The following is a 16,992-nucleotide window of genomic DNA, read 5'->3' on the forward strand; positions in this document are numbered from 1 at the left end:
TCAAAGTTAAATATGCCCTTAGGTGCATAATACTAAACTTATTTTAGTTTCAATTACAACTAAAGTCACCCACATCATTCAAGGAACTGCATAAAGCAGAGTGATATTACAATGACTTCAGTCCACCAACTCACCTATGTGACAGTAGTTCCTGGAAGCAGCATGGATTCATTATGACTTCGACACTATTCTTAAAAGGAAGTCTAACAGAAGAGATTGATGTCTATAATACAACATCGGGGAAATACTACCTTGATCAAAAATTTCCCGGAATTTATTCAGAAAATTAAAAATACAAGTTTATTCATCTAAATCTATATTGTCCCCTTCAAAGTAATCCCCATCGACTGCAACACACTTATGCCAGCGCTTGATCCAATCCTCGAAACATTTTTTATATTCGGTTTTCGGTATGTCCATCAGTGCTTCCTGCGATTTTTCCATTACTTCCTCTCGGCTGCTAAAACGCGTTCCCCGTAATGGTTTTTTAACTCGATTGAACAGAAAGAAGTCACAGGGAGCCAAATCAGGTGAATTCGGTGGCTGTTGGATGGTATTTGTTGCATTTTTCGTCAAAAAATTACGAATAATGATAGCACTGTGCGACGGTGCGTTATCATGGTGCAAAATCCACGAGTTTTCTGCCCACATTTCTGGTCTCTTTCGGCGAATTGCTTCACGCAAACGTCTCATAACGCCCAAATAATACTCTTTGTTTACTGTCTGGCCTTCTGGCAAAAATTCATGATGCACTACACCGTTGTAATCCATGAAAACCGTCAGCATTGCCTTCTTTTTTGACTGAAAACGACGTGGTTTTTTTGGTCTCGGCTCATTTGGTGAACGCCATTCACTTGCCTGATGTCTGGATTGCGTGTCGTACCCAGTAATGATCCTTTTGATGAATGTGGGATCGGATTCAGCCTCGCAAATCATGTCTTTTGCGACGTCAACACGGTCTCTTTTTTGCATGAAATTGAGGTCTTTTGGCACCAACTTTGCTGCTACACGACGGAAACCCAAATCATTAACCACAATGTCTTGGGCGGATCCATAGGCAATGTTCAAGTCCTCCGCTATTTCTCTGATGGTTAATTTGCGGTTATTGACCAACATTTCTTTTACTTTATCAATTTTTTCACCGACTTTCGATGTCGATGGTCTGCCACTGCGTTCATCATCTTCGATTGACTCACGACCACTTCTGAACCGCTCGTGCCACTGGTAAACGACCGTTTTTTTAGAGAATCGTTGCCGAAACACTTCTCCAACATTTCCAACGTCCGTGCGCCACTAAATCCATTTTTTACGTAAAATTTAATACAAGTTCGTTGTTGCAAATTTAAATCCATTTCTGAAATTGTAAAAAATCGCCAACACACACAGAGATAGATGTACTCTTGGCTACGTAACTTGTGCAAATGTCAAGTTATGACACTAAGATTTAAAGGGAATATCAACAACAGATGTACCAATTTAACAAAAAAAACAGAACTCAAATCGGAACGATGGGAGCGCCACACGGTGGTTATTCCGGGAACTTTTTGATCAAGGTAGTATGTCCAAGCCACTAGGTAACAAGTAGTTGTGACATCAACAAAATTGAGAGATGGCAGATTGTTGCCCCCCTCTCAACTCTGGAAAATGTGGGGCATTCCTAATCAAATTATACAGTGCTGGAAGTAGGACATTTTAAATAGGAAACTCCTAACCAGTCTTCTAGAGAAGGAGATGAATAAATGTTGAATGAAATTTCATTCAGGGCTAATTCTTCCCAGGTTTAGCTCACTTGAGTATGGCCACAGCACTGCCAGGCGAAATATGAAAATGATCGTGAATAGCCCTTCACCAGGCTCTAGAATACAGTTAACAGATTCCTAGGCATTGGTACATAATGATTAAAATGTTACAACCACAGTAACCTGCATATCCCCAGGTGGCATGGGCATACACCACCAATCTACAGATCTAAGTACACAAATGAAGCGATTTTAGCAGTTCTTACGACATGCTAAGCCACTCTTAGACATAAAAGGTAGGGAAAGCCCTTTTGGTCAGCATGCTGGCAAAGGTAACTGGATCAACCAATAACAAAAAAATGAAAACAAAGTTATGTATATTTCATTGAATAATCTGGCATGTACGCACAACATATACTAATGGAATATGGGATGTAAATACAAGACAGCGAATAACTATACAGAACAAATATTGTACGAAGCTTGCTTCGTTACTAACATGCCAATGACCATACACCCATTTTCATTATCTCACAAACGGGGAAATTTGATTCTTATCCTCTGCACAACAAAGACATGATAAAAAAGTTTTTCCAATTAATACCACAATTTTAACCCGTGATAATAACACAGATGCACAGAGCGACTAATCTTCGCCAGCCGGGATGGCGTCCTCTAGTCTTTTGATGAATTTCACTCGAAGCTCGGTAACATTATCACCCTTCAACTGGTCCTGGACGAACCATGAGCTAACTTCCATTTGTACCTAAACAGAAAGTACCGGTTAGTTGAAAACGGACAGAATGGGGGTTACGAGGTAATAGGATTAAAAAACGTATATACCATCATCACATACCATTTCACACGCTCCTCGGATAACTCCAGTCAGTATATTTGAATACTTTAGATTTAAGCAGTGGTCAGGAAGCTCCACAAACTCAGTCAAAGGGTTGTTGTCGATAACGAGAGAGAATTCATCACCAGATGGGTTCCAGTTAGAAATGGACGGTGTAATCCCCAAAAATGTTCTGAAGCCCAACTGAAAATATTTATGTTAGTAGCAAATTATTTTGAAAAATCTGCACTTTCGAACACGAAACTTTATTACCTGGATTTTTTCGGCAGTATCTCTAAAATCATAGCATCTCCCTGAGCTTGTCCGCGCCAAGAAGTCTTCGATTAGCCGTATTCCAATATTATACCCCATTCGCTCGAGCTGCTTGTTCACCTCTTCTACGTTTTCATAATCTTTCATTAACTGAGACACTAACGCCCCATAAGTCAACGTAAACAACTCTGAATTCTAAAAGAAATGTATGAAAAACAATACTTAAGACATAACAGACGAAGATAATGTTGGACATATTTGTACTTACAACTTTTTTCGGATCTAATCGTGTCCCTTGGCGTGACATGTCTCGTTTGGTACAACCCTCCAAGTATACTCAAAAACTTCAGTCCAGATATTTGGTCCGCTAGCGCCAGATGTTTATTTCATTTTGGCATTTCTTCTTGTTCCTCCCGTCGAGTTGATCTAGCCCTCAATCCGCTCGCCCTATTGGTGGTCCATCTCTCTCATTCCTTATCGTTATAATCGTGTTATTGGCATGGCGGCGGGAATTCCGTGTATAAGAAGAATAGTGCATTTATTGCTGGAATCACTTAGCTGCAATAGTTACTCATTTGAATATGACGAAAGTGGAAAAATTATCCATTTTGGGTGTTCGTAGTTTTGGTGATGAAGATGACGACCAGCAAGTAATCACATTCCTTTCACCTTTAACTTTGATACTTGGGCAAAATGGATGTGGCAAGACAGTAAGCTATTATTGTTTTAATTGCTGTTAACAGCTGGATGATGACATATTAAGTTCTCCATTTATACTTGCAGACAATTATTGAATCTTTGAAGTTTGCTCTCTCTGGTGAACTTCCACATGGTGGTGGGAAAAGCTTCGTTCATGATCCCAAAGTGGCAAATTCGCGCGAGGTATGGGTAATATTTAATTCTATCTGGAATATATAATCTAGCTTATATCTCTATCTCATCACAATTTGAATGCTTATTTATAAGCATAATAATTATTTTTAGGTAATGGGACAGATAAGACTGCTATTCACTGACACGAAGGGAAAATCTGTGACAGTTGCTCGATCTATGAAGTGTACCCAAGGAGCCTCGAACCTGTCGTATTCTACAGTTGATCAAGTGGTTACTCGAACCGATGAAAATGGTGTTGTGAGTACATGATTTTTATGAAATTTTTGATAGTTTTGAATATTTTAGTCCCGTCGGTCTAGTATTATATTATTACATTGTTCTAATTATTCGTTTATTTATATAAATTAAATAATTGGATGCATTGTTTTCAAGATTTACTGTTAAGTCGGGGATCTTTGCTACCATGCTCTTGTAAGACCTCATTTGGAAGGTGCGTGTAGTGTATGGGATTCGACTGAAAAAGGCCTAATTCAGGAAATAGAGATGGTCAATGCAGGGTAGCCCGTTTCGTTGTAAACTGTTGTGACAGATCGAAAAGCATCACAGAAATGCTTCTAGAGTGGGGTTGGGAATCATTAGAATAAAGATGATTTAATGATAGGTTGAACGTATTAAAGATATTCAGTGCAGAGGTCTCTTCAATTATTCGCTATCCAACATACATTGGTCGTTTGGATCATCAATATAAAATTCGGGGAATAGCTGCCAGAACTAGCGGACTCGAGGACCCCTTCCCTTGGATAACATGGTATATTATCTGTAGGGTTAGAGATAGCAAAAATCCCAATTGCCACTCACAGCATCAAGGGAATTATTAGTTTTACTCCAATGCATGCATTTTCACTAATCTTGTGATTTTTGGCAAATCCGTTCCCGAATGACCACATGGGACTATCATCTATTAAATGCAGTGACTGTTACAATATTTTCTATCTTTTTGTTGTGTTTTCAAGATCCCCTTTCCTTCTCTCGATCCTTTCTGGGGGGTGATGCCTCATCTCTGCTGCCAACAGTGGGGTGTCACATTTTCTACTTGTGGCTTTAAGGGTGGGGACCATGAGTTGCTATTTGAATTTTCTCCAGCTACTAGGTCATTATTTTACTCTGTACATGGATTTCATCCTTTCTGAGAGTTTTTATCGACACAACTGTATTCTTTTTCGATGGTTATGGCATATAAAGCTGATGAAATAATTCTCTTTGAAAAGCTGTTATTGGAAGTATGATTATTAAATATTCGTGTTAATCCTTTAATATATTTCAATAAATAAGAATTTATGCTGGCACCTTATATTAATGACCTTTGGCTGCACTTAAATTAATTGGTTTAAAGTAATTATGTTAAACTCTTAAACTGCATAAGAGGTTAACATGCATTTTTTAAAAATTTATTGAGTATGCTCTGAAATTTTCATAGGCTGTTGATAATTAAGTGATTATTTTTTCACTTAGGCAGTAAGCTTGGACAGTCGATGTGCTGATATAGATGCTGAAGTCAGCCACTCTTTGGGGGTCTCAAAAGCAGTTATGGTGAATGTTCTGTTTTGCCCTCAAGGAGAATCAAATTGGTAAGGATTAGTAACCTTTAGATGCAATTGTTATTTTTGTAATTTTTATGGTATAAATTATTTTTCAATTCCTTTTTCACCAAATTTCATAATGTAAATGTGTGTTAATAAAATAAAATGAAAACTCCTATAGCTGTAATAAATGAGTTTTCATTTTATTTTATTAATTTACGAGGCCTTAGAGCTCAAGTTCTTAGATTGTAAATGTGTTTATTAAAATGTTCACCATAGTGGGCTTATGACTCAGCTCTTTTAAGAAGTAGAGAACATGTACTTATTTTCCCCATTAACAGAATTATTTACGTATTATTAGTTGAGTTAGAAAACACTTCCAGATGTGTTACATATATATTTATCCCATTACATTTTATGTGATGGATGCAGCTTTAAAATTTAGTTTTAGTAATTAAGGGCAATGTTAAACACAGTTACTTAAAAGAGATCTAATAAAAAAAATGTGGAAAAATAACGAAGATTACGAATTGCTATTTTTTGAAAAATCTGGTCATTTGGCAAATTTAGCTATTTTTGGTTCTTGATTTGATAATTAATGTTCAGAAGAATGTATAGGCAATTGATGATAACATTTCCTTACATTAAGGCTCTAATTTTTCCATGTTTATCTTAAAATTGAATCAGTATATGCGTACATTTTTCCAAGACAAAATGGAAATAATATTGTTACTTCTGTAGTTAAGGGGAAAGTACAGGGGCAGTATAAATACAGGGGAAATACCGTCTGGAAATATATTTGTTTCACAGAACTGTTATGTATATCGTATGTATTTATATATGCATAGCAATTCATTATTATTCCATTCTAAGAAATAGATAGGGAAAGATTAGAAGAGATTTGAGAACTTACTTTGTACAATCACTACTCCTATAGCAGACTGTGTTTGTGTGTTGGATAGCATGAGTCCGACTCTCTTAGCTCAATCATTGTTGGGTCAGGCTCTTCTTTGGGCATGAATGATTTTAAACTCTTGTGGTTTGGCCCCTGGTCTAGTCTGTGAAGGTGTATTGTGATATCATATTAGCAAGTGCATAACAAATACAAAAACATTAATTACTCATCTATCTATTTGCTACCCTTTACTTGCCATTCTCCAGCTACAACTATTTCATATGCCATCATAGAAACTTACATGGAACTTCTCCAACAAAAAGTATTTCAAAATTGCAACAAATCTGGTACTAGAAAATTGGAAAAAAATGTGTATGGCTTATATAGTTATGAGGAATGCTTCAAAGAATTCTATGACATGTTTCTGCATAAATTAAATGTAGTCTTCTTTTGGGAATGTAGGTTGTTCTTTAAAAATTAAAGGTTCCTGAGACATTGAATAACAGGTGATTGGGCATCATTCAGCTTATCTGAGAAAAATAGCACAAAAATTAAATCTAGCCATATTGCAAACTTGATATAGGAGTATATATAACACTCATAAAAAAGGTACCATAAGCTAATTTGATGACCACGAAACATGTTACATTAACGACAAGAATCATCAATGCAGAAAGCAAATCCAAAGAATCCTGGAGATTCATAAATGGCTCTAAGCATAATTCCTCTCCTCAATCCCCTCTAAAAGTATATGGCACCCATAGTTTTATAGTCTTTGACCCTACTACTATTATGTTCATTATTTTTCAACCATTTTAATAATTAGTCAACTATTCCTGTTAGTCATCTCTTAACCCACCATGACAAAATGAATGTAGAAATAATTACCAATATTTCTTCTTACACCCCTCTAAGAAAACAGTTGCAGGGATGAAAATACCATACTATGGCATTGTGCACTCCCATTTAGCTTATGACATCATGCTTTGGGATTCATTCCCTCAATCGAAAAAATATTTCAAGCTACAAAAGAAAGCTATCAATATCACTGCTGCTAAACTGACCTTATCACCTTCCTTCCCAATATTTCTGGAAGTTGGTCTCCTATTTGTATCGATATTATTGCCTTTGCATCTATTGTTTTGTGGTAAATGAGGAGTAACTTATAATTAGACGTATGTTCTATACAGTTTTGTTTATTACTCTTTTGTGTCATCATTCATTGCTTTTTCTGATATGAACAATGTGTAATATATGCTTATGATGCATCATATATTGGATCTATGTACATTAGTACATGAAAATATTAGTAAACTTTAAAATATAAACTCCCAATGATTAGTATCATTGGGAGTTTTCTACCTCAGTTCAACCTATCCTATTATTAAAATATTGTTAAAATATTTATTGCCTGTTATTAAAATATCCAAAGAATAGTGTGTCATTATAACATTTACAATAAAACTATAAAACATTAATCGTCTTCTACTTTTATGTGAATTATTTTGTATATGAAAACATGAGTATGATTCACTATTGATTGCAACATAAGTAAATATTTCATTACATTTTAACCGTTCTGTAGTTTTCTTCAGCTTCTTAGTTCATATCAAATCTTCATTTAATAATTAAAACTGGTCAATTATCAAATACTTTTTCATGGTATAAATGTTTTAGTTTCTTCAAAACTCTGTCAGTCATTTCATCCTGTCATTTCTGACCACAAATACTCACAGCACTGACTAGCTAAATCATCATCATTCCACATTATATTGTTTGAAATTTCAACAAATACTTTCAAAAGTCATTAGACATGGTAAATGAAAAAAAGGTTGCAGAGAGTGGCTGCTTCTTGTAGAGTTGATCCATCTTCAGTTAGATACATTTGCTCTTCAATGGAATATAGCACATTCCTAAACTAAAAGTAGTTGGATAAGTGGAATCATTATATATTATCCTGTTCATACATTGTGTGTCATACTTTTTTATCTTCTGCAATGTGATTGCTCTGTAATAGTACCAGTTTTAACAATCTGCTAGTCCCTGTCCCCCCAAAACCTACCTTAAATGTTAGAATACCTATAAAAAAGATTGGAGCATTGGTAAGCTAGGTTGTGCATCAATAAGCCAGCATCAATTTTACAGAGTATTTGAAATTTTGACCTGAGAAAATCAGGTTTATTGTAGCTGCTATCTTTTTCAATTCAGGGTAAATTGAAGACACCCCAAGGGAGAATAACTGAAATTCAACACATGAGGTTGCAGTGCATATATATATAAAATAATGTTTAAGTGCCTATTAATACATAAAATGTGGGCTACCTAGTACCCCTTTGTGGTGGCATGTGTGGTATTGTGTAGATATAGAAGTTCCAAAAATGTTCTCTATCATTTGCACAAACCTAGATTTTGTTTTAATGTAGGCCATATATAATTTGTTGCGGTTTTAATGGATTTAATCAGGCATGAAGATGCATAATGGTGAATGCTATGTTAATGGGAGCTATTAAATGCTTGCTCGCTCTATAATTTGAATTACTATTAGAGTTTTCTCAAATAATACAAAAGTTTTCAGTGGTCGATTTTCAGAAACTTCTTCAGTCTAGTATAATGCACAAGCTTTTAATTCCTCCTATGGGTTGCATTGTTATGTCTTCTCTGATTCTCATTAATTACTGATACATTAAGTAAGAATTTATGTGGCATAACATCTTTGTACTTCCTATTGTTTTAAGAGATTTTTCGTTAACACTTAGGCCACTTGATGAACCGAAGAAGGTCAAAGAAAAATTTGATGCTATATTCGACGCCACACAATATAACAAATGTCTTGAGAGCATCAGAAAGCTTCTAAAGGAGAAAGTGAATGGTAAGTAAATCAATGATTAATTACAAATTATTTTTTATTACTAACATTTTTGATTCTTCTGCATACTCTTGTCAATTATTCAGCAATGACTTCAACCAAGAGTGTCTTCTGAAGGAAAATGTATCTATGAAAGTTACCACAGGACTTAAGAATTTGAAAGAGCATTAATCTTAATAAAGAGCCCAGAAATAATGCTAAAAATTTACAAGATGAGAAAACAGTCGAAAATGTAGTTAGTTGAATATTTGATTAATGATAATCGTAGTAATGAATGGTACAGCATATTATTAAATGTATTTGTTCTACTCCTTGTCAGAACATTGTTGGGTCATTCTTATGAATCAGTCCTTAAAGTCATTTGCTTATGAATAAATTATTACTTTTTATTAGAAGAAATGAGGGATTTTCATGAAATGAATAAATATAAAATTCCACTCAAAATTTGTCATCCAGTTTTTACTTTGATGTCATTATTAGGGTATTGCAAGGAATTCACTGTGGAATAGTAAGCACTTTCCTCCAAAACGCTTTACAGAAAGTTGAAATGAATACAATTAAGTTTACATAAGCCAATTCATTAACTCTGAACATATGAATGTAAGAGGTTTTGTTCCAATACACATGTATTTATTAAGTGAAACTGAAACATGAATATTAGCAAGAATATGTTTTATCGTTTGACACAGAAATTATGTTGTGTCTTTTTGGTTATACTGGAATAATAATTTGGGCAGAATCATAGCTAGTCAATTTTCTAAGCAAAATTTACAGGTTGTAATTTAGGCTGCACAAAATGCCATAACTGTCTTCCTTTATCCACTCTAAAAAGACTTCGTACTTTTAATATGGATATTAAATACTTCCATGAAGTGAAGCCTGAAACAGTAGAATATATCTTTCTTTAATTTGCCCTTATTATTGACATCCTAGGCTTGAAAACGCTAAATGTTGATGTGTCACATTTGGAGAATAACAAGAAGGAAGCTGAGGAGAAAAGGCAAAATCTTACCACTGAGAAGCAGCGTTTGGCAACTTCTCGCGATGAAATTAAATTGTATCAGAATCAATTGGGACCCATCACGGAACGACTTAGTCATATTGTATCTATTGAAAATAAAGTGCATAAGCAACATACCAATTTGGGTAAGTAATTTAGTTTTCAAATGCTTGACTTTTGAATGAATTTCCTAAAATTGATAATTGAAATGATTACATTGGTTTTATTATTTTGACATGAAAGCTGGTTAGAGGGTCATTACTTGTTACCCTGGGGAAAAATTTTCATTCAAAATTATGTATCATTCTGTTAATTGTATAATATGTACACCATTACATTTTGGCAAATCAATTCATATTTTACATTCAATATGTGCAAGTGGATTATGACAGATGCCAACTTTTGATGGGCCAAGAAGCTGTCAAAAGTTGGACTTGGAAGGATCATGGGAATCATAAGACTGCTAGTTTAATTGAAATTATTAAATTAAATTTTATTTCCTTCATTAGTATCCATTTCATTGATGTTACTTTATTAACAGTCATTGCAGGCTTAGGTCATAGTTTTAAACTTAATGATTTGTTAACAAATTCATTTTAATGCATGGAATACTTTGTTTTCTGTTAATGCTTCCTGGAAAAATATCCGATGAAATAGCATATTAAAGAAATTGTTAGATCTATGTAGTAATTGATAAATATCAGTATGAGAAATATTTTATTGTCTAAGGCATGCCTTCACTATTTTTCTATTTTCTTTATAATTAGAAACAAAAAAAATCCAGTTGGATGGAATACAGAAACAATTAAAAGAATTCCTTGTCAAAATAAAAAACATTTATCCTGGATCAACTGAAGAACTACGACAAGCAATTTATTCCTTCACTAATGAACTGAAAGATAAGGAGAGGTTTCTTCAGAATGTAAGACTATTTTCACTTTAATCCTTAATGTATTTCCTAATGTATGATAACTTTGATGTAATTACTTGTTACATTCCAGCTGAGTCAACATGAGTGTTTGCTTTCCAATGTGCAACTGCAGTGCTACTATTATTGTACTAATGTTGTAATAATTTTCTCAATTTCCTTAAAGCTCTAATGAAAATGTATCGCCTTTACTTATAGTTTCACTTGCTTGTGTTGGTACCAAATGGCAATGATGGCATTCCTTAAATATTGAAAAATTGTGTGGGTGTAACTTCCCCAGCATATGCCTTTACTTTGGCTTATTTTGCTGTTGGCGAAGTCTGAGATCTTCACAGAGAACTTGGCTGTTTACTCTCAGGTTTAAAATGATTTAGTCAAGTTTCATCTGCTTTGATAAATTAGAAGAATTGCCTCATCTCCTTGTAACATCAACTTCAACTGTGACCAAACCTGCTTATGCAAATTCTGTCATTCGGATGTGAGCACCCACCATGCCTCTTAGAAGTCTCAGAACCCTTGTGCAGGAACACATCTCGTGCCTGTCTTACATCTTATTTTCAATATTTCTGTTACCAAGGTGTGGTTGTCCCCCAATGAAATTTTTAGTGTTACTGATAGCTCTGTTAATGCTATTTATTCATCTTCTCATACACTGGCAGCTGTCTTTTTTGTACTATAAGGTAATAAGAAGTTATAATGGGATCATATTCCATTTAAGTCTCTGATCAAAAATCAATGTTTTGACAATAAAATGTGTGCGCATACATCTACATCTACATCAATACCCTGCAAGCCACCAAAAAGGTGTGTGGCAGGGGGTGCAGCACCAGGAGGAAATGGTAAGGGATGAGGGGGTTTAGGGTTTTTCAAATGGATGGGGAAAGGTAAGGCAAGGGGAACCGGCAAAAAAATATATATAAATATAATCGTATAACCATGCGCAGTCGCTACCTTGTAGGTTAATACTTAGTATGTCGAGCCGGCTCCTGGGGGATTTTGATTACAAGAATTCTGGTCCTTTATTGTTCTTGGAAAAAATGACCATTTAAATCTGTTTGTCTCGCAGTCAATCTCTCTAATCTTATATTCGTGATCCCTCTGCTCGTAATACGTTGGGGTTCGTATTATGTTCTTGATGTCATTGGAAAAGGACCCATCTTTAAATATTTTTAATAAGTTTAATCTATATTGTAAACGCCGCTCTGTAAGGGAATCCCAGCCTAAATTTTCTGGCAAAGTAGTTACGCTACTGCGTTGGTCATAATAATTTTTGACAAATCTAGCCCCCCTCCGCTGAACTCGATCCAATTCCGAAATTAAATTTATCTCTTGAGGATCCCATATACTGGCAGCATACTCTAGGTGGGGCCTGACTAGGGCAAGAAAACATCGTTCCTTCACTTTTTCGTCACATTTACCCAGCACTCTTTTTACAAATCCCAATTTTTTATTAGCATGACCGCATATTTCCCGTATGTGCTTTCCCCAGGACAGATCGTGAGTAATTGTTACACCCAAGTATTTAAAGAAATCTACCCTCGCGATTTCTGTTTGTTTCACTTTGTAACTAAATGAGGGGGTGTTACTCTTTTCCCAAAAATGTATTACTACGCATTTTTTCAAATTTAATTCCAATTGCCATGTATCACACCAAGTCTGGATTGCATTTAGGTCGTTAGCTAACGTGACTGTCATCGCGACTTCGAATGTCCCCATAAAACATCGCATCGTCAGCAAAAAGACGGAGCCTGCTATTAACCACGGCGCTGAGGTCATTTATGTAAATAAGAAACAAGAGACACTATGACACTTCCCTGTGGTACACCCGACGTGACCTTAACAGTATCGGATGATACACCGTCCAGGACGACTGTTAGAATACAATTTTTTTAAAATTGTCTAATCCAGCCTATAACACTCCCGTGTATTCCATAAGTTTCCAACTTAGTGAGTAACTTGCAGTGAGGGACTTTATCAAAAGCTTTTTTAAAATCTAGAAATATCGCATCAACTGGAATATTACTTTCACCGGAATGCATTATATCATGAACAAAGAGTGCGAGTTAAGTTTCGCAGGATCTACCTTTACAGAACCCATGTTGATTATTAATCAATAAATCTTGGCTATCGAGGTCTCATTATGGAACTAACAATGATATGCTCAAAAATCAATGTCACATATACTGTGTATATACAGTGTATACACACATGGTTCTATATTATACACAAGTGGTTCTTTTAAAACATCTTATTTGCAGCAGATACTGATGTGGAATATGATCCCATCAGAACTTCTTATTGTCTTTTCCTAATAAAAACTTTTATTGACTTTTTAATTGGGCAACTGAAGATCACCAAAGAGTAATAACATATGATATTCTTGTAATCTTCATTTTCTACTCACAACAGGGACATCCATGAACATGGCACTATAAAAAGGAATTGTGCACATGTTACACAATATAGGTTGAGGATCTTTTGCAAATGCTTTGTTTGCTAGTGGAGTTAGGTGTAACTTTTCCGAAATGCATAGCATCCACAAAATCCATGTCATTATCCAATATTGAAGTTAAAACTCTTTTCTAATAATATGCTGCTACTCCCGGATGCATTTTTGATTGAAAACAAAAAAGTTTTGAAACAATATATATGATTTTATTTTACTTAAGACTTATGTATTTTCTGTTGAATCCAATAATGACAATTTTTTCTATGCATAGTACTTGGAGAATGAATATATAATAGGTCATATATTTACAACCCACATTTTATGTTGACTTGGAGATATAGAAAACAAAAAACTTGTGGAAGTTTGTTTATCGAAACTTCAAGTTAATTTTACAAGTCCCTGTACTTTGCACATGAGTCTGCTAATGGTGAAAAATGGTTCAGCATGTGTTACTTCTTTTGAATTTGAATTACCACAGACTTTGAATATTTTATATTACTTCTAGTCTATTTTATTAGGATTTGCAGATTAACTTATTGTTTGAAGAAAAGGGCTTCTGGATTACAAGTTAAATGGAAATCCTCCACTGGCCTTTTTCTCCTTCAAATAGGTAATCTTGAATGTGAGTTTTTTCTCCCTCAAAAAGATACTGGCAACCAAGAAAATGTTGCCAAATTACAGACAAAAGAATAAATATTTGATTGGTATGGTATAATTTTCAATAAAGATTTATTTAGTACCCATTCATGCGCTGATTATGCTGAGTTTCAGATGTACGCTACCTTTTTATTTTCAAAATATGTTGACTCATAAGATTGAATTGCAAAGGCTGCTATGTGCTCATTAATCCAATTTCTGATTTTTCATTCTGACTCTTCAATTAATTTATACTGATGACCCAGACTGCCACACACTGCTTTTGTAGAGTGTCAAATGAGTTTAGGTTACATAAGAACTTAAAATAAGTTGTGTAAGAAATAAAAGTACCGATATGTTCAGCATAAGATTTTTGGTTATGATATGGGAAGCCTTTGCATTGCAAGGTAATATCTAAGATGGTTTTGGGCCTTCTAATGACGAAGTAAAGGGCAATGTGCTTATTAGACATTTCCTGCATTCTTGTTTAAATAACCTTTTTAGTATGCATAAAATGATATTTCTGCTTGATTCAGGATTTAGCATGGAATATGTACCTATGTATTTATTTGTTGCTAAAAACTTTGAATGGTACCATCATGAGTTTAAGTGATACAACTAGTGATAAAATGTATTTACCAGTAAACTGCTCTTGGAGTAGAATCTTTCAAGCATGTTTTTAAAGGGGATCTATTTGTTTTCTTCAAACAAAATGCTATAGCTTCAAGAGAAGTCAAAGGAGGCAGAGAGGGAAGAGAAGAAAGCAAGAGATGAGGTGAGCTCCGAACAAGTAAAGTTTGGACGACTACAGGAAGAAGAAAAGCAATACAAAAGACTTTTAAAAGATAGGGCAATGAAGCTCAAATCACTAGCAAAGGAGTTAACGGTTCCCTATGGTAGGTCCATTTACCTCCACTGTTGTTCTGATACCAAATGTTATATGCATGTTGATGAAATAGTATTAATATTGAAAAGGATCATTAATTATGTTTGGTTATTATTTGAATACATGACCATTTATGTGTGTTTCAATGGCCAGCAACGGTCATTGAAACCCGCACCCACCACCCACAGTGGAGAAGTCAAAGGGGCCATTGTAAAATAGATTTCTAATGACATTAAACTTTCTACTTGTGCGAAGTGTAAATTGCAATAGCAGCTCGACAAAATAAATCCCATAATGTCAGGTAGCAGAAAACCAGTTCATCCCTAACAAGAATCAGTATTATGTGGGTAAAAAGAAACTTAACATTTCCACAATGAAGATTTAATATGTCATGACCATAGTTTCATTGCTGCACATCATCATTACCTGATGATGATGCACAGCATCAAAACCATGGTCGTGAAATATTAAATTTTTATTTTGGAAATGTTAGGCTTCTTTTTACCCTCATGATGTAGGAATTTCACAAAGTTTAACCTGGAACTGTTGTTTATATAAGAATCAGTATGCTTTTTGAGAGAAATCCTCGTGGGTCTTCCTCTGGGTTAGTGTCTCCATTGCTGCCGACATTTTGAAAACTGACGCAGTCATTGTTCTGAGGGCTTTGAGGTCCTGAGGATGATGACTGAGTCAGTTGTCGGAACGTTGGCAGCAATGGAGACACCAACCCAATAGAAAACCTGAGAGGATTACACTCAACTGATATGCCAGATTACACCAGATCTTTCAGTACTCTTTTTGTGATAAATTACTTCAATGATATTTAATCTGTTTTGTTAGAAAGTATTTTTGAAAAATACATCAAGTATCATTGATGTCATGACATCTGGACTAATCATGGCATAACATCTGTAATTATTTTCTATATTAATGGAAACTCAAGTGTTGTTACTGAAATTAAGTACCTTCGAAAATGTGTAAAAATTCAAAAAGGAATTCATATTGTGAGGCTAATCTAAGGTTCTGTCATAAATAGCAAAAGTGACTGCTATGTAATGTAGGTAACCATGAAATTCATGTCTAAAAAAAGATACAATGAAACCATTTACCTCATTTTTACTGCATAATTGACAATTTACTGTATACACTAGCAACTCAATATCAGATGCTCCTAAGCCAAGTGATGCGTAGTAGAATTTGATCCAATGTCAAAAGCTTCCTGTTTCATATGAATAATATTTCATGTAACATCGTACAAAAATAATTTTCTTAGCTTGTGCTTGAGGGGTAATGCCTTGATTTATCATGATATGGTGAGGGAATGTCAAAATATGCTTCCATATTCAGAAAATGTTCCTTAATCTGCTGGTAATTATTCTACAACAATTCATATTCACAGAATTAGGGTCAGTTTGTCATGTAAGTAACCATAAACTTACCCGCTGTTATACTTTCCAAAGTTGGGTTGAAATTTAACGATAAAATCGATTTAATGATAAAATGAAATTGTGATTGGGCATGGGTCTTCCATCAAAGGTGTTTCAAACACTTACCAAGCTATTGAATGTACAGGCATTGACAGAAAATTTGGTTCCTTCTCCGTTTGTTAGTTATTTAGCTGTAATTCATTTTTCATGAAGGTTTGTGCCTGGATATGTTTATAATACCTGCTTTTGGATTTCAAAATGAATTGTTATTTTGTGTTAATAAAAACCCAATGGTGTTTACACTTTTTGAAACAGTCCTGAAATGCTTCATCCAAAATTTTCATAAGATCTTCCATACTAAAAAGAAAGACTCATACTTTTCCACAGATTTTATTATATGGTACAACGCGTTTCACCAAGCGCCGGTGAAACGCGTTGTATCATATAATAAAATCTGTGGAAAAGTATGAGTCTTTCTTTTTAGTATGGATATTAAATACTTCCATGAAGTGAAGCCTGAAAGAATAGAACATATAAGATCTTCTGTCAAATTTTTGTCTATTTCTGGAATGGTTGCAAATCTTTTTCCTTTGAGAGAGATTTTTAGTTTGGGAAACTAGAAAATGTCACATGGGGCCAGGTCT

The 16,992-nt window shown here is 34.7% G+C and overlaps 2 protein-coding genes across 2 annotated transcripts in view; one reads left to right on the forward strand and one right to left on the reverse strand.

Moving 5' to 3' along the window:
* Positions 1 to 2,099: 2,099 nt before the first annotated feature.
* Positions 2,100 to 3,283, reverse strand: Bet3 (blocked early in transport 3). Its single transcript, XM_071599601.1, has 4 exons — positions 3,116 to 3,283; positions 2,848 to 3,042; positions 2,596 to 2,778; positions 2,100 to 2,505 (listed from the first exon to the last, which is right to left on the reverse strand). The coding sequence occupies exons 1-4, from the start codon at positions 3,152 to 3,154 to the stop codon at positions 2,386 to 2,388; spliced, it is 537 nt and encodes a 178-aa protein (XP_071455702.1). The 5' UTR covers positions 3,155 to 3,283; the 3' UTR covers positions 2,100 to 2,385.
* Positions 3,284 to 3,352: 69 nt separating this feature from the next.
* The window catches only part of rad50 (DNA repair protein rad50), a 45,852-nt gene continuing 32,212 nt past the window's right edge, over positions 3,353 to 16,992 (forward strand). The window contains exons 1-8 of the mRNA XM_071599600.1: positions 3,353 to 3,557; positions 3,631 to 3,729; positions 3,832 to 3,978; positions 5,194 to 5,309; positions 8,913 to 9,025; positions 9,956 to 10,168; positions 10,790 to 10,944; positions 14,757 to 14,931. Of these exons, the coding sequence (XP_071455701.1) occupies positions 3,429 to 3,557; positions 3,631 to 3,729; positions 3,832 to 3,978; positions 5,194 to 5,309; positions 8,913 to 9,025; positions 9,956 to 10,168; positions 10,790 to 10,944; positions 14,757 to 14,931 (1,147 nt within the window). The 5' untranslated portion in view covers positions 3,353 to 3,428. The remainder of the gene's footprint in view (positions 3,558 to 3,630; positions 3,730 to 3,831; positions 3,979 to 5,193; positions 5,310 to 8,912; positions 9,026 to 9,955; positions 10,169 to 10,789; positions 10,945 to 14,756; positions 14,932 to 16,992) is intronic.

This window comes from Hetaerina americana, unplaced genomic scaffold (assembly GCF_022747635.1).
Source record: "Hetaerina americana unplaced genomic scaffold, ioHetAmer1.1.p SCAF_11, whole genome shotgun sequence".
Lineage (NCBI taxonomy): Eukaryota > Metazoa > Arthropoda > Insecta > Odonata > Calopterygidae > Hetaerina > Hetaerina americana.

What these genes read in the sequence shown, in the direction of transcription:
- Bet3 (XM_071599601.1), bottom strand. Translation starts at nt 3,154, where the DNA reads ATGTCACGCCAAGGGACACGATTAGATCCGAAAAAAGTT. An exon ending in GATTAGATCCGAAAAAAGTT is followed by an intron (nt 3,043 to 3,115) that starts GTAAGTACAAAT and finishes CATTTCTTTTAG; the next exon opens with AATTCAGAGTTGTTTACGTT. An exon ending in TCCGAGGAGCGTGTGAAATG is followed by an intron (nt 2,506 to 2,595) that starts GTATGTGATGAT and finishes CTTTCTGTTTAG; the next exon opens with GTACAAATGGAAGTTAGCTC.